We start from the raw sequence: 27708 nt of genomic DNA, 5'->3' as shown, positions 1-27708 counted from the left end.
TCCGCAGCGCGTATAACCTCATTCGCATCAGGGAAGGGGATGAATGGAAAACCGCTTTTGTGACCCCTACTGGCCACTACGAATATCGGGTCATGCCCTATGGCCTCGTCAACGCCCCTTCCGTTTTCCAGGGGTTCATGCATGAGGTGCTCCGGGAGTTCCTTCCCCGGTTTGTGTTGGTCTACATTGATGACATCTTAATCTACTCCCGGAGCCTGGCCGAACATCGCCAACACGTTGCGGAGGTCCTCCAGCAATTACGAAAGTTCCAGTTATATCTGAAGGCCGAAAAATGTCAATTCCATCAAACAACCGTTCATTTCCTGGGGTACATCATCAGTCATGGTGGCATTCGCATGGACAAGGGGAAGGTGGAAGCCATCACCTCTTGGCCCCAACCCACTACCATCAAGGAACTACAGAGATTTTTAGGATTTTCTAACTTTTATCGTCGCTTTATTAGTAACTACAGCACCATAACCAGTCCCCTCACTGACCTCCTGAAGGGAGGAAAGAAATCTCTCCATTGGGGCCAAGATGCGACCGACGCCTTCAACCGCCTTAAGGAAGCCTTTACGACCGCACCACTCCTAGTCCATCCCGAACCCAATTTACCCTTCACCGTAGAGGTGGATGCCTCTACTACCGGAGTGGGTGCGGTTCTCTCACAGCAGCAGGGGACCCCTCCGAAACTCCATCCATGTGCCTTCTTTTCTAAAAAACTCAGCCCGGCGGAGAGGAACTACGACATCGGAAACCGTGAGTTGCTAGCTATCAAGCTAGCGTTAGAAGAATGGAGACACTGGTTGGAGGGAGCCAACCACCCCTTCCTAGTCTTAACAGATCACAAAAATCTAGAGTACTTACGAGACGCCAAGAGGCTCAATCCTCGTCAAGCGCGGTGGGCGCTGTTCTTCACTAGATTTGATTTCAAAATTTCATACCGTCCAGGTCCTCGTAACATCAAGGCTGATGCCCTGTCCCGGGTTCACTCTCAAGAAGAGGTCTCCGATGAGCCCGAGGGGATCCTCCCTACCAACATTATTACCAGCCCCATTGTATGGACCTCTCCTCCAGTTGTCTCCGATCCTCCTCCGGCCAATCCGCCGGGCTGTCCCCCGAATCGCCAGTATGTACCCCAGACTCAACGCACGCCTCTCATCCACTCCTCGCATACATCCATTGGTACAGGCCACCCAGGGGCCAACGCTACTCTCTCGCTGCTAAGCGATCGCTTCTGGTGGCCAAACATGGCAAGGGATGTGAGGAGGTTCGTTCAGGGCTGTCCCGACTGCGCGATATCCAAGAGCTCACGTCATCTCCCTGCTGGCAAACTGGTACCACTACCCATTCCCAATCGTCCATGGTCACACCTAGGAGTAGACTTCATTACTGATTTACCACTCTCAGATAAGAATACCTGCATTTTCGTCATCATTGATCGCTTCTCCAAATTCTGTAGACTCCTTCCTCTCCCTGGACTACCCACCGCTATACAAACTGCCGAGTTACTCTTCAACCACGTCTTCCGCTACTTTGGAATCCCGGAGGACATCGTCTCCGACAGAGGACCACAGTTCATATCACGGGTATGGAAAGCATTCTTCTCTCTCCTAGGTGTGACCGTCAGTTTGACCTCTGGATACCATCCTCAATCCAACGGGCAGACTGAACGCAAAATCCAGGAAATAGGGAGATTCCTGAGAACCTTCTGTCACGGCCGCCAGAACTCCTGGAGCCAGTTCCTAGGCTGGGCCGAGTACGCTCAAAACTCCCTTCGGCAAGGCGCCACTGGTCTCACTCCCTTCCAGTGCGTACTCGGTTACCAGCCTCCCCTATTCCCATGGTCAGGAGAACCATCTGACGTACCCTCGGTAGATCACTGGTTCCGGGAGAGCGAGGGAGTCTGGGACTCGGCTCATCACCATCTTCAGCAGGCAGTGCGCAGGCAAAAGATCTCCGCCGATGCTCGTCGCTCGACCCCACCTGATTATCATCCAGGACAAAAGGTTTGGCTCTCCACACGGGACGTCAGGCTGCGCCTGCCTTGCCGCAAGCTTAGTCCCAGATTTGTTGGCCCCTTTACCATTCTGGAACAGGTCAATCCGGTAACCTTCAAACTACAACTACCTGCACACTACAAGATCCACCCCACATTCCACGTCTCACTCCTCAAGCCGTATTTTCCTTCTGTCTCCCCAGAGCCTGGTCCGGTCGAGGAACCCCCTCTCCCTCTCATCATTGACGACGGTGCTATCTATAAAGTCCAGGAGATTTTGGATTCCCGGCGTCGGGGTGGTCAACTCGAATATCTAGTCGACTGGGAGGGGTACGGCCCAGAGGAACGCGCTTGGGTTCCCAGGGATGATATACTTGACCCGGATCTATTAAGTGAATTTCATTCCAACCATCCTGATCGCCCTGCTCCTCGAGGACGAGGTAGACCACCACGACGCCGGGGTCGGCCCTCAGGAGCGGGCCGTGGAGAGGGGGGTACTGTCAGAGAACGACCAGGCTTTCCTCTCAACCAATTGCCACGATCCACGTCACCAGAGTTCTAATCACCCGCACCTGCACCTCATCAGCGAACAATCACCACACACTTAAAAGCACTCTCCTCAATCACAACAGTGTCCGATCTTGTTGTAACATACAAGGACCGACGCTCTCAAGACTCATAGCTGAGTATACTACCTGACGATACTTACCTGTTGAAACTTACCTCTTGTTCTGCTCCTCTTCATCTTCCCCATCCGCAGATCCAGACGCTCGACGACGGACACTGTTGTGGTTACCACTCTCTGGACACGTATCACGGCACACAGAGCACTCCCCTGCACGCTGGAGGTTCCCGCTGTCATCATCCCTGTCAAAGACACAGTGACTGAGTTTATCCCGGCTCACGGGTCTCCTGTAACTCCATTGACTTCTACTCATCTCAAGAATACCAACCCCTCAGTTCTTCCGATTCCAGATTCACTATTAAACACCTTTGTTCTTTCACTAACCTGCTGTGTCTGACAAGTTCATTACATATAGAGTCTTGCCTAGATATCACAATCTATTTTGGAGTCCTTGTATCTTGTGCTTCTTTCTGTGTTTGGCAAGGTCTTTGTGTTAAGTCTAAACCTGCTGTGTAATAAGACACAAGCATTGCGAAAGTAGCAATTGCTGAGACTCTCACCTTGTTCCCAGCCTCCCTGCAGGAGGTGATGTGTTTATGTCTGCGTGTGTGTGTGTGTGTGTGAGATCATTTTCAAAGCAATAAACTGTATTCGCTGACACTTCTGCTTTAAGTATAAGGACACAAAAACTTTTCAAAGAAAGATCAAGGGAAGTGCTGACTAGAAATGTTCTCTGAAAGATGCTTCCAGTTTTCACTTAAAATCCACAATCATAAACCTTTCTTATGTAATTATGAGTTTTGCCACCTTCATATGTCATATCTATGGCCCCGTTTAGACTTGGTATCTTCCATTTTCGGTCATCCGATCACAAGTGGTGAGCCAAGACATATTGCTGTTTGCACCTGTGTCACTTACTGCATGGTGTTAAAAGTGTAGTAAAAAAAATAAAATAAATATATATATTATGACGAGTTGGCTGCCTTCCCCTTATTATCATCACCACCCCGTCCCTTATTTGCCACCCTTCACTATGCTCCCGACGGGAGTGGGTGTGTGAGAGAGGAGGGGCGCTGAAACAGCCAGGGCTGGCGGCGTGTGATGAGGTGCACCTGAACCAAATGGAGTCTCATCACCCCCGCTGTTTAATTGCAGAGCGCGCCTCTCCTCGAGAGACTGGTCTCTTCCCCCCGCACTTCCCCGTAGTGGGTCCAGGAAGGGAGCATGGTGGGACTTCCGTGCCGCCAGAGACGTGAGCCGCCAGACCCGCGGTTCGGACGAAACCGCACCCGTGATACGGGCATCGGGCCAGGATGCCGGACCAACCACTCCCGTCAAGCGCCGTGGGCCAAGAGGTAGACGAAGCCGCTGGAGAAGCCACCGCCCCTCGCGCCCCGGGCCTCAGAGGAAAGCGCGTGTGGCCAGAACACTGCCCCTCCTTCACAAACCCCCGCAGCACGACAAGGACACCAGATCCCCTGTTTATTTTGGACACTTTATCCCCTTTGGACACTTTATTTTATTATTTCTGTTTAATACGAGCCTCTCCGAGGCCTGACGCCACACCCATTGTGTCTGTCATTATTTATTTATATATATATATTGCTGGGGTTAATACATTATAAGTAACTTGAGTTACATAATCAGATACATTTTTTCAGGTAACTAGTAAAGTAATGCATTGGTTTTTAATTTACAGTAAAATATCTGAGTTACTTATTCTAATAAGTAATACCTGTTACTTTGTTTTCCCATTTATTGACTAACAGCTCTCCTGTTCCCATGTTGAGAAAAATCTGCAGTAAGTGTAGAGGTTTTGTGTGCAATGTGTAAATACGATGGTTACTGTAGTTCTAAACTAAATATGAACATGCATTTACTCATCTTACTTGCACAAAAATAGATTTATTATTCCTCAAAATGAATAAAAACTAAAATGCAAACTCAGAATATTATGCAAACCTGCAATAATTAAATATGTAAATAACTGAATTTACATTTCCTTCAGCCTATGGCTTATTCATTTCAATTTTGGAGTGAAAGGGCTTGTAAATATGCCAAACATATTACTTTTATATATTGAAAACATACAAGCAAGCCCACCTCAGATGAGAAAAAGTAACGCAAAAGTAACATAACGCATCACTTTACTAAGTAATGCAATTAGTTACTTTTTAGGGAATAACTCATTATTGTAATACATCACTTTTAAAAAAGTAACTTTCCCCAACACTGTGTGTGTGTGTTTATACATACATATACATATATACATACATACATTATTATATATATATATATATATATATATATATATATATTATACCACCAATTGGAGGTTTTGATCAGGATTCTCATCTGGGGACAGAAGGATTTTTATCTGAGGGCTTTTCTGAGATTAATTAATCATATATCTCATATATATGATTAAATAATTCTATGAATTTATTTAATTAATCAGGAAATTATGATATAATTAGGGCTGTAAAATCAATTGTATAAACACAATGAATTTAATCATGTACTTAAAACTGGAACTGTACTTTTGCAGTGTATGCATAGTCCAATTATCTAAAAATAGCATAGAACAAATTCAAAAATTCATCATTTGACAAATAAGTAATTTTACTTTTTGTAAAGTCACTTATTATAAAGTCTATTTTATGATTTACTAGTCTGCCACAAAAAAATAAAAGAAAAAAATTATAAAATAAAATAGAATAATAAATAAGAGTAAATAAAATAAATAATATAAATATAAAGTTATAATACACCTGAGAGACTGGGGCTCCGGGGTTATAAAATTATAATAAATTTTAATTTAAACTTAACCACAAACCCCTGTTCTGAGCAGCTACTTATATATGTGACTAATTAATTTAATTAATTAATTGTTATTTAATTAATTAATAAAAAACAAAAACAAAAATGAAATTAATAAAAAAAAAAATTAATTTGATTTGAATGAATAAAATCGCAAAAATGTATTGGTACCAAAACATTCAGATCTGACAGCTATTGTAAAGCCAGCTATTGTAGGTGGTCTATAACTGTTGTCTAGGATGTATCGGTGTTTACGCTACAAATGAGAGGTTTGAGTGATGTTAATGGCAGGTGTATAGGGGCCTATATATCAGGAGGGCATATGAAAAAAGACCATCCTTTAGTGCAGAACATTAGCAACTATAATCATCAATGCTCAGCAGTCAATTTCATGTGATAATATTTCAGAATGGCAAGATTTACTAGTATTTAATGAATGTAGACAATGATAAATGATAAACATGGACTCACTGTGTAGCCTGGGGCACAGATACAGGCCCCAGTGAGACTGTGGCAGTCTGCTCCATTAGCACACTGGCACGGCACACTACATCCTTCTCCATAGTAACCCGGGGGACAGGTCTCATTGCAGTATAGACCCGTCCATCCTGCTGTACACGAGCATTCACCTGTCAGGGGGTGGCAGCTGAAAAAGAGAAAGACAGATCGACATTTAGGTACAAATATGCCTAAAGATACGTTGTGTATATGGCATCTAAACAGAAACACTTTGGTTTCCAGAACAAGGGAGCCAAATCTGAGGACTAAAACCATTTGAGTTCATCCATCCTGGTGTCTGTGAGCTCCACTCAGATAAATGGGGTGTCCTTTCTCTCCTTCATGTAGTAATGAGCCCCAGTGTCTCAGGGCCTAATCTACCCATACCACGCATTAACATTGCATTAGCCAGGAACGCGGCTAAGAAATAATGAATGAAGCACAGGTCGCGATAAAGAGCAAGTGCTATGCTACTGTTGAAAGGTGTTTGAATTTTTACTTGCAAGTCAAATGAAGTTAAATGGACTCAAATGGAGGTCTTTACTCACCCATGGCTCCAGAGGTAAACTCGAGAAAAGTTGGCTAGAAAAGTGATGATTATATGACTGAAGGTTCAACTTAACCATAGGGAACTCTACAAAGATGTAATGTTTGTATGAAATAACCTAGCTGATTTGCAATCTTGAAAGTGTGAGGAAATTATGATCTAATTAGGGCTGTAATTTAGTATAATTAATGATATAAGCATGATGAATTTAATCATGTCTTCTTTTTAAAAATGGCAGAAAAGGAATGCAAAAATGCACAGAAAATGTCAAATGATATAGAAACAAAACAAAACAAACAGTAATTTGATTTGGAAAGAGAATTTTTGTACGGTCTATTTCTTGATTTATTTGTCAGTGGATTGCTTGGGAAATATATATATATATACAGTGGTGTGAAAAAGTGTTGGCCCCCTTCCTGATTTTTTTTTTTTTTTTTGCATGTTTGTCACACTAATGTTTCAGATCATCAAACAAATTTAGATATTACTCAAAGATAACACAAGTAAACACAACATGCAGTTTTTGAATGAAGTTTTTTTTATTATGAAGGGAAAACAAAATGCAAACCCACATGGCTCTGTGTGAAAAAGTGCTTGCCCCCTAAACCTAATAACTGGTTGGGCCACCCTTAGCAGCAACAACTGCAATCAAACGTTTGCGATAACTTGCAATGAGTCTGTTACAGCGCTGTAGAGAAATTTTGGCCCACTCATCTTGGCCGAATTGTTGTAATTCAGCCACGTTGGAGGGTTTTAGAGCATGAACCGCCTTTTTAAGGTCATGCCACAGCATCTCAATAGGATTCAGGTCAGGACTTTGACTAGGCCACTCCAAAGTCTTAATTTTGTTTTTCTTCAGCCATTCAGAGGTGGATTTGCTGGTGTGTTTTGGATCATTGTCCTGCTGCAGAACCCAAGTTAGCTTCAGCTTGAGGTCACGGACAGATGGCCGGACATTGTCCTTCAGGATTTTTTGGTAGACAGCTGAATTCATGGTTCCATTTATCACAGCAAGTCTTCCAGGTCCTGAAGCAGCAAAACAGCCCCAGACCATCACACTACCACCACCATATTTTACTGTTGGTATGATGTTCTTTTTCTGGCAAAACTGAGACGAGCCTTTATGTTCTTTTTGCTCAGCAGCGGTTTTCATCTTGGAACTCTGCCATGCAGGCCATTTTTGCCCAGTCTCTTTCTTATGGTGGAGTCATGAACACTGACCTTAACTGAGGCAAGTGAGGCCCGCAGTTCTTTAGATGTTGTTGAGGGGTCTTTTGTGACCTCTTGGATGAGTCGTCGCTGCACTCTTGGGGTAATTTTGGTCGGCCGGCCACTCCTGGGAAGATTCACCAGTGTTCCATGTTTTCGCCATTTGTGGATAACGGCTCTCACTGTGGTTCGCTGGAGTCCCAAAGCTTTAGAAATGGCTTTATAACCTTTTCCAGACTGATAGAACTCAATTAATTACTTTCTCATTTGTTCCTGAATTTCTTTGGATCTCAACATGATGTGTAGCGTTTGAGGATCTTTTGGTCTACTTCACTTCTTCTTCTTTTTTATTTTTAACGGTGGTTGGCAACCTGCTTTTGGTGCATTACCGCCACCTTCTGCTCCGGAGTGTGAATCAGACAATAGGCTTACAATCTAATTTCCTCATAAAAAAAAAACAAAAAAAAACCCTTATAACACTTAGACACAATCATTCTTTACAATCATTTCATACTTTCCCATTTCCCTGTTTATCTTCATAACCTATTAAACAAACCTGTTTCCTTTAAGAGATTTAACAATATTCTAACCTGTGCTCTGTCATCTATGCTCAACAATCCTTTTAATGTTAATTCCTGCACCCCTAATTCCCTCACATTACTCCTCATTATCATTCTCTGTTCCTCATACCTCCTACATCGTATAACTACGTGCTCCACTGACTCCTCTTCTTGACACCACTCACACAAGCCTGTCTTGTGTTTTGTCTACTTCACTTTGTCAGGCAGGTCCTATTTAAGTGATTTCTTGATTGCGAACAGGTGGTAGTAATCAGGCCTGGGTGTGGCTAGAGAAACTGAACTGAGGGGGGGGGCAACACTTTTTCACACAGGGCCATGTGGGTTTGGATTTTGTTTTCCCTTCATAAAAAAAACCCTTCATTTAAAAACTGCATATTGCTTACTTGTGTTATCTTTGATTAATATTTAAATTTGTTTGATGATCTGAAACATTAAAGTGTGACAAACATGCAATAAAATAAAAAATCTGGTAGGGGGCCAACACTTTTTCACACCACTGTATATATATATATGAGATTAATTTGATTAATAAACATATATTGTAACTTATTCAAATATTTTTTTACTCAATTGACAGTCCTAGATACAATGCATCTAGAAATATACTAGTTTACAAGTTTTAGACAATTTAGAATTGCAATTTACAATTTAAAATTCAGAATTCTTTTCTTTGCAGGGAAATGAAGTGCATTGTAAGGATGCACTTATATTACAGTATTTAAATTACTGCAAAATTCTTACTGAAATTTCATGTTATGAACAATATTAAAATTCTGCACTATTTTGTCAAAATTAACAATAAATAAATACAGCACTAAAAACTAAAAAAAAATTCAATGGTACAATGTTATTAATTTAGGCATCACAATATTTTACAATACAACATGAAAAATTTACATTTGCTAAAGATTCCATTTAATTGTATTTAAATTAGATAATTCATTTTAAGTGAGAATTAAATGATAACAAAGGTAATCTAACTGTAAAAACAAGGCATATGAGCATGCAAAATTAAATATTCAATATTTGCCGATATCAATAAATAATAAAAAACTGTAATATCAGCTGATAACCATTATGATTCTGATATGCATTCCTAGTCCATTGATTCTTGTCAATTCCAAGGTTATCATTCTAGTGTGGTCTACTGACATGTGGTAGCATGTCTCACCTGAGTGTGTTGGTGGCATTACAGGGGCAATATTTGTCACAGATGAGACCGTAGAGGCCTGGTGGACAGAACCTGTCCTGGCAGTGAGGCCCTTTGAATCCTGTATCACACAAACATGCTCCGTTGATGTGGTAACACTTGGCCCCATTCTGACAGTCACAGTGAAGGGCACACTGGGGTCCGTATGTGCCGACCGGACACTCTTCCTGGCACCTGGGAACAGTGAGGGAAGAAAACCCCAAAGCAATGTTTTTCTTACAATGGCTCTGTAAGAAAAAGGAGCCCGTCAGAATAATACAAGCAGAATTAGTAGACTACAGAGTCATTCTAATCTAAGGGTCAAGGGTCAATGCTCTGGGCATCTTCTTTGGTACCTCAGGTTCATCAGCCCCTTGGCTTCGCCTTGGGGGTGACAGCAAACTAAGACTGCAGTCATTAATTACTGTGAATACAATTAGACCTCGGCTCATTCTCTCTGTTGAATAGCAAAGTGACGTAAGGAACAACGACTTCCACAAGATCTTCAATATACAGTCCTGGCAGAACATCAATCTTGAGTGTCCAAAGAAGCCATTAGGAGACAGATAAATAGCTCAATTAAATTATAAAACGGACTAGGTATGTTTCATGTTGAAATTACACCAGCGCCGTTTGTATCAGGAGAGACGGGTGTGAGAAGGACTTACGGGAAGGGAGGAGGGGGTACTAACGCAATCTGAGATTATTCCTGCTGGGCTAATTCACCTGTCACAGACCTAATGAATGAGGGCAATTTTGTTAAATATTAGAGGATAAGAAGTGCTTGTCCTGAAAGTGTTTTCATTCTGCAGACAATCACTTTACTGCGCTAATAAACCCTAAGCTGCTGCAGAAGACACAGGGAAATAAAGGCACTGAGCAATTTCAGTCGAATCCTAATAAAACTGCATTACTGGTAATTAATGGGCAGAAACTTAACAGACCAGTGCGGATCTCGGAGTGGGATCAGTGGACACAGGGAATGTAAACACAGAGCAGTAAAAAAACAATTAATCAGTTATTCAGCAAAAAAATTTTGCAGGCTTGTTAACAAACTGCTTTTGTGTGCGTTTTTTTTAAAGACAGAGGAATAATAACAGAAATAAGATTGGAACTGGGTATTTATTTGACCTGGTTGGGAATTTATTTTACCTGTGGCCACTGTATCCTGCCATACATTGGCACTGTCCTGTAATGTGGTCACACAGTCCTCTATTGCGGCACGAGCATTCCTTGCTGCAGTTGATCCCGTATTTGCCGAATGGGCATGGCTGGGCACACACAGACCCCTGTCCAGAAAGAAGGCAGAGAAAATTTGAGAATCAAATGAAAGTCATTCACAACCACTAAAGCTGCACTGATTTATAGGAACAATTCACTCAAATAAAATTCTGTCATCATTTACTCCCCATTTTAAACCCATATGACTTACTTTCTTTCAAAAGGAGAAACACTTTAAAGGTCTGTTCACACCACGAAAGATAAATACTGTATAGCGATAACTATACTTTATTTTTTGGGATACATTTTTCATTGTTTTTGCATAGAAAGCGTCATACACAATTGTATACAATTATTCTTCAAAATATACAGAAAAAACTGACTCTCTGAACAACCCACCCCCCACCCCCAGCGGTCCCCCAAGTCCAGGCCACCTTACAATAAAATTGCAATCAAAAATGCCTGCAAAATATTGGGAGATAATTTTTTTTTACAATAAATAATAATAAATAACTATACTTTATAATACATTTTAATGGCTACTAACTTCCAACTTTTTAAAGCAGGGTAGCTTCTGTCAATGGAAAAAATCTTCTTAAAGTGATTCCAACTTTGGAATTGTTCCTCTGCGTCGTTATCATTGTAGCTGTGGTATGGACTTTCTATTCTCAAAAAAAAGTATTCTCGTAACATTGCAAAACTGAAGTTGAGCAACTGATGTCACATGGACTGTTTTACAGATGTATTTACTACGTTTCTGGACCTGGGAACATTTCAGTTGCGTTGCTGTCTATGGAGGGTCAGATATCGCTCCGATTTCATCAAAAATATCTTAATTTGTAATCTAAAAATGAACAAAGGTCTTTCGGGTTTGGAACAACATGAGGGTGAGTAATTAATTACATAATTTTAATTTTTGGGTGAACTAACCTTTTAACTCTTATTCTCACTTCCGCACATTAAAATTCGCTGTATCAAATTAAGAAGGGCTGCAAAGTATATCGTATATCGTAATTATGCATTTCTCCCTTCTATCTCTGATAAGACATTCAATATCTGGAGGCTGAGTGGTATAGTCACCCTAGAGGATTTATATATTAACAAACATTTTGCCTCATTTTCATACTTAAAACAGAAGTTTTCTCTCCCCACAACTCACTTCTTTCGACATTTGCAGATTAGAAATTATATACGTCATGCGATACCCAATTTTGAATCTCTGCCAGAGGAAAGAAGGATTTATAGGCTACTGTTGGGCTCACCTGATTCCAAACATTTGGTTTCAGATTTTGTAAATGTATTTTTTCAAGAAGTTTGAAATTTTTTGTTTTGTCATTTTTTGAAAAATGCTTGGGAAGAGGAATTGGGCATACAGATTGAGGCTGATGTATGGGAGGAGAGTCTCAGTAGGATTCGATCTTGCTCTATTAGTTCTAGGCATCAGTTAATTCAGTTTAAGGTGATGCATAGACTGCACTATTCAAAATCTAAATTGCACAGAATTTTTCCTACTATCTCTCCTATTTGTGACAGGTATAAATCTGCAGAAGGCTCTCTGACCCATCTCTTTTGGACATGTCCAAAACGATACAATTTCTGGTGTGACATATTTAAATGGTTCTCTGATATGTTTGGTTGTGTTTTTACACCTGATCCAGAAATCACATTATTTGGGTATTCTATTTCTCTGTTAGATCATAATGTGTCTGTACAAAGTACCATAATTTACAGAATGATTATTGCTATGAGTGTCATTCTGAGGCTGTGGAAATCCGACACTGTTCCTCAGTTTAAGACCTGGTTACTGGAATATTGCACATGGAAAGAGTCCGGTATGGTATCATTGGTAATCTTAATAAGTTTTACAGTATATGGCAACCATTTCTAGATCATTTGGACCAATGCAATGCTGACTCTCACCAGCAATGTAGTGCTTAGTATCTTGTCTGCCCCCTATTGAGTGCCTCGTCGTTTTTCCAATGAAACTGCTTGTAGCCCTGATTGCTGATTTTTTATTTTATTATTTTTTAATGTATTTTGTTCTTTTATTGTTGTTGTTTTGTTTGGTGCTTATTGTGCAATATAAAACTAATAAAAATACTTATAAAAAAATAAATCGCTGTGATGTCATCAGTCACATGACATGCAATCATCACACCGATGTCAAACAGGCACCATGTAGAAAGTTGTTTACATTGTTTTGGCTCCGTCCAGCAATAAATGTGCAGCCTTAAACTGCTCAGGCAATGTCAACTGTATGACAGAGAGTCACTGAAAATCTACAGAAAAGTAAAACTACTTTACTCTAGCAGTACTGGCTATGAGTAGTAAGGAGAGTTCACACACTGACTGGTTAAAAAATGTGTCAGTAAAGGCTATAAACGGAGCGCGAGCGCAATCCTGTGACAGGCAGTGGAACGTGTGAAGGAGAGATTTAGGGCACGAACAACGCTGTTCAAGGTCTCCATTAATTCGTGCTTGTAGTAATTTAATGTGTAGCCTTTATTAAAGCATTGAAACGCTATAGAATCGCTATATATCACGATTCATTTGATTGTTAGCATTTTAAATCAATTGTTGGCCTAAATCAATGATTCACGATTCAAAAGTCCATGTTTCAAGATCGATGCATATGTATCATAAGGGTTTGTGATCGATGCATCAAGAAAACGAGAGAACCGTTACACACCTAATGATCACTATCTAATCCAGTCTTTGCTATCTTCAAGACCTTTAAGCAAAGTTCCTTAATCACTGAATAGGCGTTTATATGTAAACAGCTCGTATAATAGTGTGCAGTACTCACAATTATAAGGTCAATACTAAATGACCCATATTTACAGTTCAGTTTTAATAAACGTTGAACTGAAGATGGAGCGTTGCTTTGTGAATATTAGAGTAGGTCTACCTACTGTATCACATTAAATTATTTTCAGAAGAGAAAGGAAACTTGTGTTTTTGATATGTCCTCTTTACGAGTTTGAGATGATGCAAAAGGAGCAATAATGAGGCTCAGCAAAATTCACACAATTTGCTTCCAAATAATAACTTCAGCTGCTCTGCGAGACTCAGATCAGTGTCATTTCTTCCTCACTTAGGTTTGTGCATGTATCTCCATTCAGATTCCCCTCCACCCTTCCTTCATTTACCTCTTAAACTCTTTCACCTTCCCTCTATTCACTTAACCCTCCCTTTCTCCTTCTAATTACTCTCTCTTTTCCTTCCTTACTTCCTTTTAAGCATGACTCACCTCTTCCGGCACTTCAGTATCTTGCCCTTTTACTCTCCTTCACTTTCTGCCCCTCATTCTTTATCATCTGTCTCCTCATCTTTATTCCTCTCTGTTTCTTTTCTGTCTTTTATTCTCTCAGTCACTTTCCCTTTGTCCCCCACTTCTCCACCCTTTCGGTCTCCCTATGTGCAGCTTCTTACCGTCCATCCAGCAGGGCAGGAGCATTCTCCAGTGATGTGATGGCAGGTTCCTCCGTTCTGACAGGGGCAGCGCTGCTCGCACTGTGGCCCATGACTTCCAGAGGGACATCGCTCTCCACAGCTGCCGAACCACAAGAGCAAACACTTGAAACTCAGGCAGTCATTGCAAAGGATTGCAACATAAAACACAAGAACGTTCAAAGACTTTAGAACAAATGCTTCAAAAAAAAAATCTAATATTTTTTTTAAGTAACCTCACAAGAACTTCACAGTGTTTTCACTATGCTAACAATGAATAGAGACAAAGAGTAAGTATATAGTATGTAGATTAGTATGGGAGACTGGGGCTAGTTGTCACATGGGGAAATACCTAGAAGGTTTAAGATTAAAAATCTCCAGGCCTGAAACTATTGATATTTTAAGCATATTAAATTTTTCTCCCCCATAAAAAAAGAGATACACTTCTGTTCAAAGTTTGGGTGGCTAAGATTTCATGTTTTTGAAAGAAGTTTCTTAATATGCTCAAAAAAGCTGTATTTATTTGATCAAAAATACAGTAAAAACTGTAATATTGTGATATTTTATGGCAATTTAAAAATAACTTTTCTATTTTAAAATGTAATTTCTTTCTGTGACCGCAAAGCAGAATTTTCAACATCATTACTCCAGTCTTCAGTGCATGTCACATGATCTTTCAGAAATCATTCTAACATGCCAATTTGCTGCATTAAGAAGCTTTTAATGTAGCTGAAAAACTGACTATTTAACGGTAGGTTCTCATTGTGACAACACAAAAGCTGAATGTGGCTCCTTGGTAAAGATGGTGGAAAGGTTGAATAGCTTTTTTGTAGTCAAGAGGTGTGTGCCTATACAGAAATTGTCTTTCAAAAATAAACCTACCCTTTTCACCAGTGTAACAACTTGCCCTTGTCACCTCTATATAAAGAACATATTTCAGGAAAGACATATTAACCTTCATATCTCTATATAGGGCCTAATGGATAGAGAGTTGGAGTTGTAACCCGAAGGTCGTGGGTTCGAGTCTCAGGTCCGGCAGGGATTGTAGGTGGGGGATTGAATAACCAACACTCTCTCCACCCTCAATACTATGACTGAGGTGAGACCCTTGAGCAAGGCACCGGGTGTATGTTTACTACTGTGTGTACACTTGGATGGGTTAAATGCAGAGCACAAATTCCGAGTATGGGTCACCATACTTGGCCACACACCACTTCCATTTCCCTATATTGCAAACCGGTTTTATCCCTGGTACTCACATAGGACCCATGTAGCCTGGTGCACATATGCATTCCCCCGTCTCGTGGTGGCAGGTGGCACCATTGAGGCATTGGCACTGCAGCTGGCAGCCCTTGCCATAGTAGCCAGGCTCACATTGATCCTCACAGCGCCATCCTTGGTAGCCGTCTGTGCAAACACAGGCTCCTGTGATGGGGTTACACAGGGCCCCATTCTTGCACTGACAGCGGTTGCTGCAGTGGGGCCCCCAGTGGCCACTTTCACAACCTGAAACACAGAGAAGAAGAAAGAACACTTTTTTTATACCAGCCAACTAAAATGATGCCACACTCCAGTCAGAGCTGAGGATAAAAACTCTTGCTTATCAGTACGACTCGGATGTATTACATTCCAAACAGTGACCTGTAATCCTGGAATTGCCAAGACACAAGATTTGTGAAGTCATAGGATTTTATTACAGAACATATGCTGACATATGCAAGTTTGTACAGTGTTTTGACAATGCAAGTGAATCCCACTGTGAGTGGGGATTAGCTAAAGCATAGATTATTTACATCCCCTCATATATTCTTTTTAAATTATCAACGAGCTAATACCATGCTGAAAGCAAACGCTACCAATAAAAAGGGTGAAACTGCAAGGAGCTAATCTTGCAAACGCACCTAAAGTGGCCCAGGGATGCTATAAAAACTGACACAGTCATTCTTGTGTTTACACGGTATTACCTAGCATAAACAGGGCCATAACCGCCATAGACATCAATTTAGGATTTTTTTTTCTTTTACATTTGTTTACCCCTTGCAAAAATTTTACTGCATGCATCTGGAGATATTTTATTTGACTCTAAGAGCACTTGAGGTTTCCCTCACCATATATTTTAAATATCAGTGCTAACTATTTACTCATGCTAACTTAGAGGATATTTCTTCATCATCACAACTGTTCAAATGTTTGAGGTCAATAAGACATTTTTTTTAATAGAAATTAATTCTTTTATTCAGCAAGGATGCAATAAATTTATCAAAAGTGACAGTTATTAGACATTTAAAATGTTACAAAATATGTGACCCTGGACCACAAAACAAGTCATAAGTAGCACGGGTAGTTCCCTTCCAGGAACTTCGAGCTGCGTCGAAACGCATATGGGAACGCCTTCAGCATGACCAGGCTCTGAATATGATGTGTAATCAGTCAAACAAGGGCGAGGCGTCACGGGCGGGGTGACGTCACGACCAGGAAGCATATAAGCACGTGCGGCGGAGCCGGCTTCAGCTTTTTGTCATTCAGCGAAGCGCTCTGTGTGTGTCAGTCTTATTTACTGTTGTTTGTCCTAGTTTTAAGTGGAAAGCATTCAGTATCATGCCAAAGCCAAGGGCAAGCTCAGGGGTGAAGCTTTCAGACCACGTTTTGAGTCGTGTGTGCATCCTTGCCCTCGCTATATCACGAGCGAGGACACACACGATTTTTGCGTGGTCTGCCTGGGTGCGGAGCACGCAGAATCGGTCTCCGCACCCGGAGGGCTCTCTTCGAGAAGGGAGCCTTCGCAAGCTCCCCACGTGGTGCCGGTCCCGCTGCTGCCGAGGCAGAGCGGCGGTGCACTCGTGGGGCTCGCAGGCTGATCTGGCTGGCGAGTGTGAGACTGGCATGTCCTTATCTCCTCCCGTATCCGCCAGATCTGGCGCCCCGTCTCTCGGTGTGGAAGCTGTCTCTTCCCCCGAGACGAGGGCTCAATGCTTCGTCTCTCTTCCTCTGAGCGTTCACGAGGTTTCGCCGCCTCTGCCACCCCAATATGATATAACTATGAGTTTTGTAAGCTGCAGTGTTTGCACAAGCATAAAATGAATAAAGCCGGTCCCGCTTCTGCCTTTAAATCAGAGAGAAAAAAAGGCAGAGCGGCGGCTGCGCTCGCGGGGCTTGCAGAGAGAAAAAAAAGAGAGAAAAAGGCTGATCTGGCTGGCGAGAGTCAGACGGGCATGTCCCTATCTCCTCCCGCGCCTGATCTGGCGCCCCGTCTCTCGGTTCGGAAGCGGTCTCTTCCCCCGAGACGAGGGCTTGACGCTGCGTCCTCCGAGGAGGTTGATGTGACGAGCGTTGACGAGGTTTCGCCGCCTCTCTCGCCCCAGAGAGCTACTTCTACACAGGAGCCTTCCGTTTTCCCCGATCTCCTCACCGAGGTGTCGAGATCGCGGGTTAAATCTTTTCGTCCCGGCCATTCGTTCCCGCGGGAACTGAATGAGCGCGGGTATGCGGCGATGCCGCGGGTTGAACAGACGCTTGCGAGCTATCTGTCTCCCTCTACGGCATCGCCTTTGAAGGCTCCTGCTCTGCTTACAACATCTTTGGTGGGCAGAGGGTATGCGCGCTCTCTAAACTCAGGTGGCTGCTGGGCGGGCGCAGCCTCCTCTGCATACCAGCTCCTCGCACAAAAGGTCCTGACGGGCGAGCCCCAGGACCGCGGAGGGCAACCCCTACTGGGGTGGAGTGGCTTGCACCGCGGCACTCGGTGACCACTTCACCTCGGTGCCCTCCAGGGACTTGTCTGCTGACCCTGCCGCTGTTCCAGGGCACAGCCGGTCCCAGCGAGTATATTTCTCAGGTTTGTCCGCCCGGCAGCGCGGAGCCGAGAAACTCGCCTCAGCCGCCAGATTACGCGTCTCATTCCGGTGCGCCGCATCGAGACAGCGGTCTGGCCGCTTCTCTAAACCCAGAGGTCAGTCTCGAGAGACTGATTCCCTTAGAAGATCATTGGGCAGCGAGCTGCCGAATGTGTCTCTTTGGGTCCTGCCTTGCAGGGTCTGGTTCGTTCAGAGGTCCTGACGGGTGAGCCCCAGGACTACGGAGGACGACCCCTACTGGGGTGGAGCGGCTTACACCGCGGCACACGGTGACCGTCTCCCCTCGGTGCCCTCCAGGGACTTGTCTGCTGACCCTGCCGCTGTTCCAGGGCACAGCCGGTCCCAGCGAGTATATTTCTCAGGTTTGTCCGCCCGGCAGCGCGGAGCCGAGAAACTCGCCCCAGCAGCCAGGCCACGTGCCTCCTTCCGGTGCGCCGCTTCGAGACAGCGGTCTGGCTGCACCAGAGGTCAGTCTCGAGAGACTGATTCCCTTAGTAGTGCATTTGACAGCCTGGCAGCGGCTGCCGAATGTGTCTCCTTGGGTCCTGCAGACCGTAGCGAGAGGCTATCGTATTCAGTTCGGCGGGCCACCCCCGCCGTTCTGCGGGGTTGTTATGACTGCGGTCCGCCCCGGGCAGGCTCTGGTTTTGGAACAGGAAGTTGGTACTCTGCTGAGGAAGGAAGCCATCGAGTTGGTTCCTCCTCACGAGACCCAGTCCGGTTTCCACAGCCGGTACTTCAATGTTCTGAAGAAGGATGGAGGGCTGAGGCCCATACTGGATCTGCGTCTACTGAACCGCTCAGTCAGAAAGCTGAAGTTCAGGATGCCTACTATCAAGCAGGTCGTGACTCAAATCAGGTCCGAGGACTGGTTTGTCACGATAGATCTCAAAGACGCATATTTCCATGTTTCCATCCTTCCTTCTCACAGGAAGTTCCTGAGGTTCGCCTTTGGGGGCAAAGCATACCAATATCGGGTTTTTCCCTTCGGCCTAGCACTTTCACCCCGCACTTTCACCAAGTGTGTGGATGCGGCACTGGCCCCGTTGCGGCTTCAGGGCATCCGCATACTCAATTATATCGACGATTGGTTGATCCTCGCTCAATCAGAGCGGTTGGCGGTTCGGCATCGAGATGTCGTTCTCGCCCACATGAAAGAACTGGGGTTGAGACTGAACGCCAAGAAAAGTGTGCTTTCTCCGGTTCTGAGAATCACTTATCTAGGCGTGGTGTGGGATTCGACCACGATGCAGGCACGATTGTCCCCTGCTCGGATCGAGTCGATCCTTACTACAGTCAGGAGAGTGCGAGAAGGCCAGTCACTCACTGTCAAGCAGTTTCAGAGACTACTGGGGCTCATGGCAGCTGCGTCCAGCGTGATACCTTCTGGCCTGCTGTACATGAGACCCCTACAGTGGTGGCTCAAGACCGAGGGGGTCTCCCTGAGGGGAAACTCACTCCGCGCTGTCAAAGTGTCACGCCGTTGTGTCCGTGCCTTAGACATGTGGAGGAATCCTTGGTTCTTGTCCCGGGGCCCGGTGCTGGGAGCTCCTTGTCGCCGCGTCTCGCTAGCGACGGACGCTTCCCTCACCGGTTGGGGTGCGGTCATGAGTGGCCACCCTGCCCGCGGTCTGTGGCATATCAATCGGCTAGAGATGTTAGCGGTGTTCCGTGCACTCAAGCACTTCCTCCCAGACCTGAGAGATCACCACGTGCTGGTGCGCACCGACAGCACGGCAGTGGTCTCTTACATCAACCACCAAGGAGGTCTGCGGTCGCGCCCCTTGTACAAGCTGGCACACCAGATCCTTGTGTGGTCCCAGGGCAAGCTCTTATCTCTGAAAGCTATGCACATACCTGGGCATCTCAATGTGGGAGCAGACATCCTGTCGAGGCAGGGGCTGAGGCCCGGGGAATGGAGGCTTCACCCCGAGGTGGTGAAGCAGATTTGGGGTATTTTCGGCCAGGCCCAGGTGGACCTCTTTGCGACTCAAGAGTCAGCACAATGTCCTCTCTGGTTCTCGCTGACCCCTCCAGCTCCTCTGGGACTGGACGCTATGGTACAGACGTGGCCGAGGCTCCGTCTGTACGCCTTCCCCCCCGATCGCTCTGCTCCCTGGAGTTCTGGCGAGAGTGCGCCAGGACGAGGTCAGTCTACTGTTAGTAGCACCGTTCTGGCCGGGCCGAGTATGGTTCTCGGACCTGATATCTCTCCTCGACGGCACTCCGTGGGAAGTGCCCGTCAGGAGGGACCTCCTCTCACAGGCCGGGGGCACCGAGGTGCACCCTCGCCCGGAGTGATGGAAGCTGTTGGTGTGACCCCTGAGGGGGCACAGCTCATAGCTTCCGGTCTGTCAACCGAGGTTGTCGAGACCATCCTCCAATCCAGAGCTCCCTCTACGAGGTAACTGTACGCCTTGAAGTGGAGGCTCTTCACTTCTTGGTGCGGGGACCGCCAGCTCGACCCAGTCAACTGCCCCGTTGGTGCAGTACTGGAGTTCCTGCAGGCCCGTTTCTCCACAGGGGTAACCCATTACACTGTTAAGGTCTACGTGGCAGCTATTTCGTCATACCACGCCCTTACCGGTGGCCAGTCAGTGGGTAGACACCCCCTGGTTACACGTTTCCTCCGCGGTGCGCTGAGGCTGAGGCCTCCGGTACGATCTCGTCCCTACGTGGGATCTGGCTGTGGTTCTGGAGGCTCTGTGCAATGCACCTTTCGAGCCCATTCAGGAGATAACTGAGAGACTCCTCACTATCAAGACCGTTTTCTTATTGGATATCACCTCTCTGAGGAGGGTGAGTGACCTTCAGGCCCTGACTACGGCCTCTATTCACTTTGCGCCCGGTTCGGCGAAAGTATTCCTCTACCCCCGCGTGGGGTATGTTCCGAAGGTCCCATCGGTCGTTCCACAGCCAGTCGTACTGCAGGCCTTCTGTCCTCCTCCCTTCGGGGAGCCAGACCAGGAGAAGCACAACCGTATGTGTCCAGTGCGAGCACTAGACGCATACATCCACAGGTCCTCCCTGTGGAGAAAGTCGGACCAGCTGCCCGTGTGCTATGGTCCGCCTAAGAGGAGTCTTCCTGCTACGAAGCCCTCCTCTTAGTAGGTGGATTGTGGGTGCCATGGCTTTGGCATACGAGGCCTCTGAGCTCCCCCCGCCGGTGGGAGTCAGAGCGCACTCAACCCGAGGTGTGGCGGCCTCCAAGACCTTCTGGGCAGGTGTTCCATGCAGGACATCTGCAACGCAGCTGGGTGGTCCACGCCCCTGACTTTCGTTAGGTTCTATGACCTCGATATCCGAGCCACTCCCGGCTCCTCTGTCCTTTCGTCCTGACACCAGGCAGGGACTTGTCAGTCTGGCGGCGTTGGTATCTCGTTCCCATATGCGTTTCGACGCAGCTCGAAGTTCCTGGAAGGGAACGTCTCAGGTTACGTATGTAACCATGGTTCCCTGAAGGGAACGAGACGCTGCGTTGCATTGCCACACTTCCGGCATCCCTGCCAGCGCTTGCTTCATGATTTGAAGCTGAAGCCGGCTCCGCCGCACGTGCTTATATGCTTCCTGGTCGTGACGTCACCCCGCCCGTGACGCCTCGCCCTTGTTTGACTGATTACACATCATATTCAGAGCCTGGTCACGCTGAAGGCGTTCCCATATGCGTTTCGACGCAGCGTCTCGTTCCCTTCAGGGAACCATGGTTACATACGTAACCTGAGACGATTTGTAGCAATAGCCAACAATACATTGTCTGTGTCAAAATGATCGATTTTTTCTTTTATGTAAACAATCTTAAGGATATTAAGTAAAGATCATGTTCCATGAAGATATTTTGTAAATTTCCTACAGTAAATATATAAAAACTTAATTTTTGATTAGAAATATGCATTGCTAAGAACTTCATTTGGACAACTTTAAAGGCGATTTTCTCAATATTTAGATTTTTTTGCACCTTCAGATTCCAGATTTTCAAATAGTTGTATCTTAGCCAAATATTGTCCTATCATAACAAACCATACATAAATGGAAATGAAATTTCCAGATAATGTATAAATCTCTAAATTAAAAAAAAATGGACCCTTATGACTGGTTTTGTGGTCCAGGGTCACATATTTCTATTTCAAATAAAAGCTGTTCTTTCGAAATTTCTATTAATCAAAGAATCCTGAAAACAACAGTATCATATTTAATGTTTCTTGAGCACCAAATCAGCGTATTAGATTGATTCCTGAAGGATCATGTGAATAAGCATGGAATAATGGCTGCTGAAAATTCAGCTCTGCCATCACAATAATATATTACATTTTAAAACATGTTAAAATAGAAAACAACTATTTCATATAAATAAATATGAAATTTTCCTTTATTTTTAATGAAATAATTGAGCATAGCGACTTTTTTTTTCAAAAACAATTTCAAACTCTTACAGATCCCATACTTTTGAATAGTATCTGTCATTTAGATGATGGTTTTATCCAAAGCAATACACAATACATGTTAAAGCTACCTTTGATTTAAACAACCTCAGAAACTAGTCCATATTTAACCACTGAAGTGCCAGATGCTTGATTAAGCTTAGAAGCCTATTTTGAAAGTGGATGAAGCCCTAATGAAGACTGTGTGCTGCAAGACACCAGCGTCAATCATCTATGCCAGACAAATACGAGGTGGATGATCAGCACTTCGAGAAGACAGCTTGGCACAGAGGGGGGTTATGGAACAACCTGGCGCTGCGGCGTGTCTTTCCCAGGAGGTGCGACGTAGGCCGCATTAAGTAGCTCAAAGAGGGCAGGAGGCACGTTATTGATTTGAGTAAATCTGCTATGGATGAGTTCTCCTGTCGGTTGAGCTCTCACACCACACAAATGACCAGGGCACATTAAAGGCAGGAAACCTGCGGGAGGTCAGCGAAGACGGATGAGCCGCTCATCGTCTGCTCCGCTCGCAGTCAATCAGCACTCATCACGCTCCTCTCAGCTCTCCCACGCTGATGAGAGAAAAAGAGCAGAAAAACACAACACATCCACCGTTTGCCTCACTCACCGGCCCCCGGACCTTGTCAACTCCCCATCAGCCCCAAAGTGAGCGCTTCGCTTTCAAAGAAGCCTCATACTGGGACGCAAACAGTTTCCCTCCCATTCAACACGGCAAATCCAAGTCTGCCGGCCTCTTCATCTGCAGCCATTCTGAATCATTGCGGAGGAGGACAAATAAAGTGGAAATCTAGACAGAGCTTAATTTGCAGAAGTCTTTTTCTCTGGTGCTCAGAAGCAGCACAAAATGTTGCCATTGAAGACTCAAAGCCTCTTTTCCCCCCACAGCGAGACGCCTCAGCACATTTCCTCCTAAAGCCCATTATCTCGGCCCGTCTCTTCTGCGTTTAGTTTCAGACTCGCCACAGACAGTCGCTCACTGCGGGCCCTCTGACAGCATTTAGCCATGATTAAAGAGTCAGAGATCATTTGGTGCCACGGGCAAGGCTGTAAAACACACAGTCTTATTTCTATTTCTCTGTGTTTAAAGTATCTAAAGGAAAGCTTCCATAAGGATGAGTCTAATCAGAGAAGAGATGAAGGAAGAGCGGATGAGGGCCCCGTTGGGGCAATGGACAGTGTGTGTGGGCAGAGATTCAATGGTAAGTGCATCAAACAGCCGACCTGCAACGCAACCTCTATTAAAAGCGCTCAGCATTGCACAAACAGGCTAATCAAAGGGTGCGTTTGGGGAGACAACCGATGCTCCTCTTCACAACAAACTTGCACCTCGAGGCATCAGGACCAAGCTGTGAGCGTGCGATTGTGTACTGTACTTTGATAAGCAGAAAAATGTAATGGCCTGATTTGATCAGATGGTTGAGAAAGATCTCAGCGCAGGGGAGCGCCATGCACAATCCTGTGAGAATACCTAATGCTGCTACTTTAAGTTCTCTCATAAGCCTGGCAAGTCTTATTACAAAACAAGTGAAATCCCTTCAGCTGCAGGCCTGATTTAAAAATTATTAAGGCTGACAAGAAAAATACTGTATGTATTTTGGTGCTACGTTCTGCCTAGAGCTGTGTGCGCAGCTAAATAAACACGAACATCACGAAAGGCTAATTAGGGAGTCTAAACTCTTGTATTTTCTATGAAGACAAAATATCTCACTCCTGTGGAATATAGAAGCCCTGCTTACGCTGTCTGTTTTTATTAAAAATCTGTTTTGTGTCGGAGCCATAGCCTTCAGGGTAGTGCACCTACATATTTCGCAACTGTGCTTCATATCTCTCCTCTTCTATCGCTTCCTTTCTCTCCTCAAACTGTCAAAGTTAATCAAAATATAACTTCAAAAATAAAAAAAGATCAAATATTTATATAATAAAAATGTATTTTATTATTATTTTTCTAATTAAATTTTTTGTTTTATGCCATGTGAAAATCTAAGGCTATTTTATGGTAAAAATTCATAGTAAATAAAAAAAGCATCTTCCTTTTATTAGGATTTTATGTCTCACATGCAAATAAAGGCAAAAATTAAACTTTAAAAATATTTTTTGGGGGGGAAATAGGAAATATTTCTTTTGAATATTTATTGTTATATTTTTAGGTTAAAATCAGTTTAAAAAAAAAAGTTAAACCTATAAAAAAACAAATACAAAAACATCACTCCCTTCCTAGAATTTCCTGTCTCTCCTCAAAGTCAAATAAAGGCAAAAAAATCTATTTAGAAACTATTTTATTTATTTTATTTTTATTTTATTATTTGTTTGATACCACATCAGCATCAAAGGCTACATTTTTATGACTAAAATCAGTGTACAATGGCATGTAAATTAATAAACATATAATATACAGTATTTACATATATAATAAGTGTATATAATGTATATTAATAAACATATTTAAAAACGGTGCTTTGCATCCTTTCTCTTCTCAAAATGACAAGCCAAACTGTCCAAAGATATAATTACATACAGAAAGATAAAACCTATACAATATTGTCAGGATCCTACCCTGACAGTCTTGTCTGTCTTGTCCCTGTTCAATGTTTCTTTGTTTGTTTTGTGTCTGAGCACATGGCTCTAGGTGCGTTCGACTTGAAACACGGCTACAGACGGCGATCAACGAGAGTAGCCGCTTGCAGTCAGGGGCAGAGTTGAAAACGGATGTGTCAAGCTGGACACTTTCTGCTCCCGTTAGTGACACTCACGTGGTGTTTGCATACTCTGTGTCAAATACACAGACGTTTCAGAAACGTTTTCATGAGCAACAGAAACACTTTTTATATACTGCTTAATACAGTGCCATCTGCTCAAGAATAAAGTTCAACGTAAACTATTTAAATACTAATAAAGTGGGGGTATGTATGCTTTCATCAGTGTTTTATGATAAACGTGACTCAATATAACATTGCGACTACAGTAAAAAAGCTTTTACTGCTCTAAAAACAGATTTGTGAGCTGTATTGGATTTGAAGACGTTAGAAACACATGTCATTGTTGTCATGTGGTGAATTTGGCCAATCGTGAAACAGCTGTGTCGTCATCAGCGATCCCGCAGTCGCTCTGGAGAAATTGCGCCGGCTGAGTCAGCCGGCTGCTCTCGAAACGCTATCGCGGTACTTTGATGCCACACGTGACAGTGACGTGTGGTCGGCGCCGGTTCAAGTCGGACTAAATTTCTAACCGGCATGCACTGCTTCAAGTCAGCCGCCGATCGGTCTGCTAAGTGCTGCATGAAGTCGAACGCACCTACTGTCTCTGTTTGTGTTTGCTCTTGTCCAACCTCCCTGTTTCCCATGGTCACGCCCCCTCGTTTAGTCCTTGTCTAGTCCTCATTTGCTTGATTGTGTTCACCTGATCCTCGTGTGCTCTGCTGCTTTATATTGTCTTCCTTTCCTTTGTGTCTTTGCTGGTTTGTTTTGGTGTTTACTTGTTTCTTGGTCCTAAAGATAGCCTTTGATCTTGCTCAAGTGATTTTTTTTTTTTTTTTTTAATCTCTTATCTTGATATTTTATATCCTCGGTTCCTTTTTGTTTTCTCTAGTTCTGTCTAGTTCTTGTTTTTTTTTTTTTTATTGTGCGTTCTTATCTAGTTTTGTTTTCTCTTTTGATTTAGATTTTTTTTGTCTGTCTCGTGTCGTTGTGTTGCCTTGAGTCTTGTCTTGTTTGTTATCATGTTTTGCCCTGTCCTGTCCTTTACCCAGATTCCCTGGCCTCTGACCCCTACTACCTGGAAGCAGCCCTCCACTCTCACGAGTCAGGCCTTTGGTTCTGTGAGTCACTACCTGGCAGCTAGACTGGTGCGACTTCTGAGATTCACTTCAAGCTACGGGGTCCCTGTCTTCCTGCGGAGCTGCTGCCTCCGTGCTTGAGTCCACTGCCACCTTGGACGGGCTCAGTGGTCATCCCTCCTGCCTGTATTGTTGTCTGCCCTACCCCTCTGTTTGGATTGATTCACTTCTCACTCTCCCAGCTGTTTCTAGTCAACGTCTTGTCAATAAATTATCATTGTCCGCTCATTTGCATCTGGGTCCCATTTCTTGCAGATCCCTGACACAATATCTTTAGATGTACGTTACTAAACACATCCTTTACTAAACTTTTTGAACAAAATCTCTGTCTGATGGGAGTTTTTCATCCTTCAATAAAAACACACACGTAGGTCTTGTATGGCCTAGATTTAAAATAATATATCAATCTTTTGCCAATCTACCATTTGCCCTTTTATCATCCAATAGATGGACCGCAGCCATCTAGATGTTTGTAACAGGGTCAAGGATTTCTGATTCAGGTAGTGTAATAGGCAGCACTGTACAAGAGTGTTTACCTGGGTACCTCTAATTAAAGCTCCAGTGGTGGAGGGGAAGACTCTAGTCAACCCCTTACATCCAAGTTTTAGCTTTTGTGCTTAATGACTGGAGGAAGTGCATCCAGACAATTAAACCTGCAGATAAATGAAGATCCCAAAGCTTGGCAGATGAACTCTTGTGTTTGGGTTCATCTCTGTTATGCCATGATGAATACAGGATGGGAGTTTGTCTCTACATGACAGAGTGTCTTAATTACTGAGCAATGTCACAGCACCGTGTGCTATGTGACTCAAGTCCGACTCGGCACCCGATGATGGTTAGAGTGAGACCTGTTTCGTGCCAGTTAAGTGTGTTTTTTTAGAGCACAGGTTATACGGAATCCTTATTAAGTCACTGAAGCAGTGTGCAGCTTCAAAGAAGGCAAAAGTAAATTAAAGTATAAAAGTGGCATAGAATATAGTTTTAAAATATACAGCAAACGGGAGATCCAAAAGTGCTCTGATAAAATATTCTGTCCAGTGAGAAATAAGTGAAGATTCATATTCACTCAGAACTCTTGGCTGATTGGATTTAGACTGCAAGAATAGAAATTTTAAACAATTATAAGTCCTGCACTCATATTACTTCACAGGTATAATGATTGGGAGAAGGGAAAAGAAGAAAAACTGCAAAATTAGATAATTTCAATAATAAATTTATTTTCAAAACATCTCACAAAAGTTGTTCACATAGACCTTTTGATGACAACCTTTGGAGGTAGAATAAATGTCATCCAATCATTTGTCTTAAGTTAACTATAGGCTACATATTAAACAACATTAGATAATCAAAAATATGGTAACATTTCACTCATTATGTGTATCTTTAACTACACTTGGTCATGTAAAACAACATTAAGCTGTTTACGGTATGTTTGATTCACTAA

The 27708-nt window shown here is 43.7% G+C and overlaps 1 protein-coding gene across 2 annotated transcripts in view; it reads right to left on the bottom strand.

The window, feature by feature from the left end:
• Positions 1-27708, bottom strand: part of LOC306888081 (multiple epidermal growth factor-like domains protein 11) — a 162307-nt gene that overhangs the window by 39964 nt on the left and 94635 nt on the right. For both annotated transcript variants that reach the window (XM_079446211.1, XM_079446212.1), the window contains exons 7-11: positions 15399-15645; positions 14122-14242; positions 10621-10757; positions 9451-9663; positions 5916-6090 (exon numbers count right to left, since the gene is read on the bottom strand). In XM_079446211.1, the coding sequence (XP_079302337.1) occupies positions 5916-6090; positions 9451-9663; positions 10621-10757; positions 14122-14242; positions 15399-15645 (893 nt within the window). The remainder of the gene's footprint in view (positions 1-5915; positions 6091-9450; positions 9664-10620; positions 10758-14121; positions 14243-15398; positions 15646-27708) is intronic.

Source organism: Barbus barbus (genome assembly GCF_936440315.1).
Source record: "Barbus barbus genome assembly, chromosome: 22".
NCBI lineage: Eukaryota > Metazoa > Chordata > Actinopteri > Cypriniformes > Cyprinidae > Barbus > Barbus barbus.
Note: the sequence above shows the minus strand (reverse complement) of the source record. Positions and strands in the feature narration are given on the sequence as shown.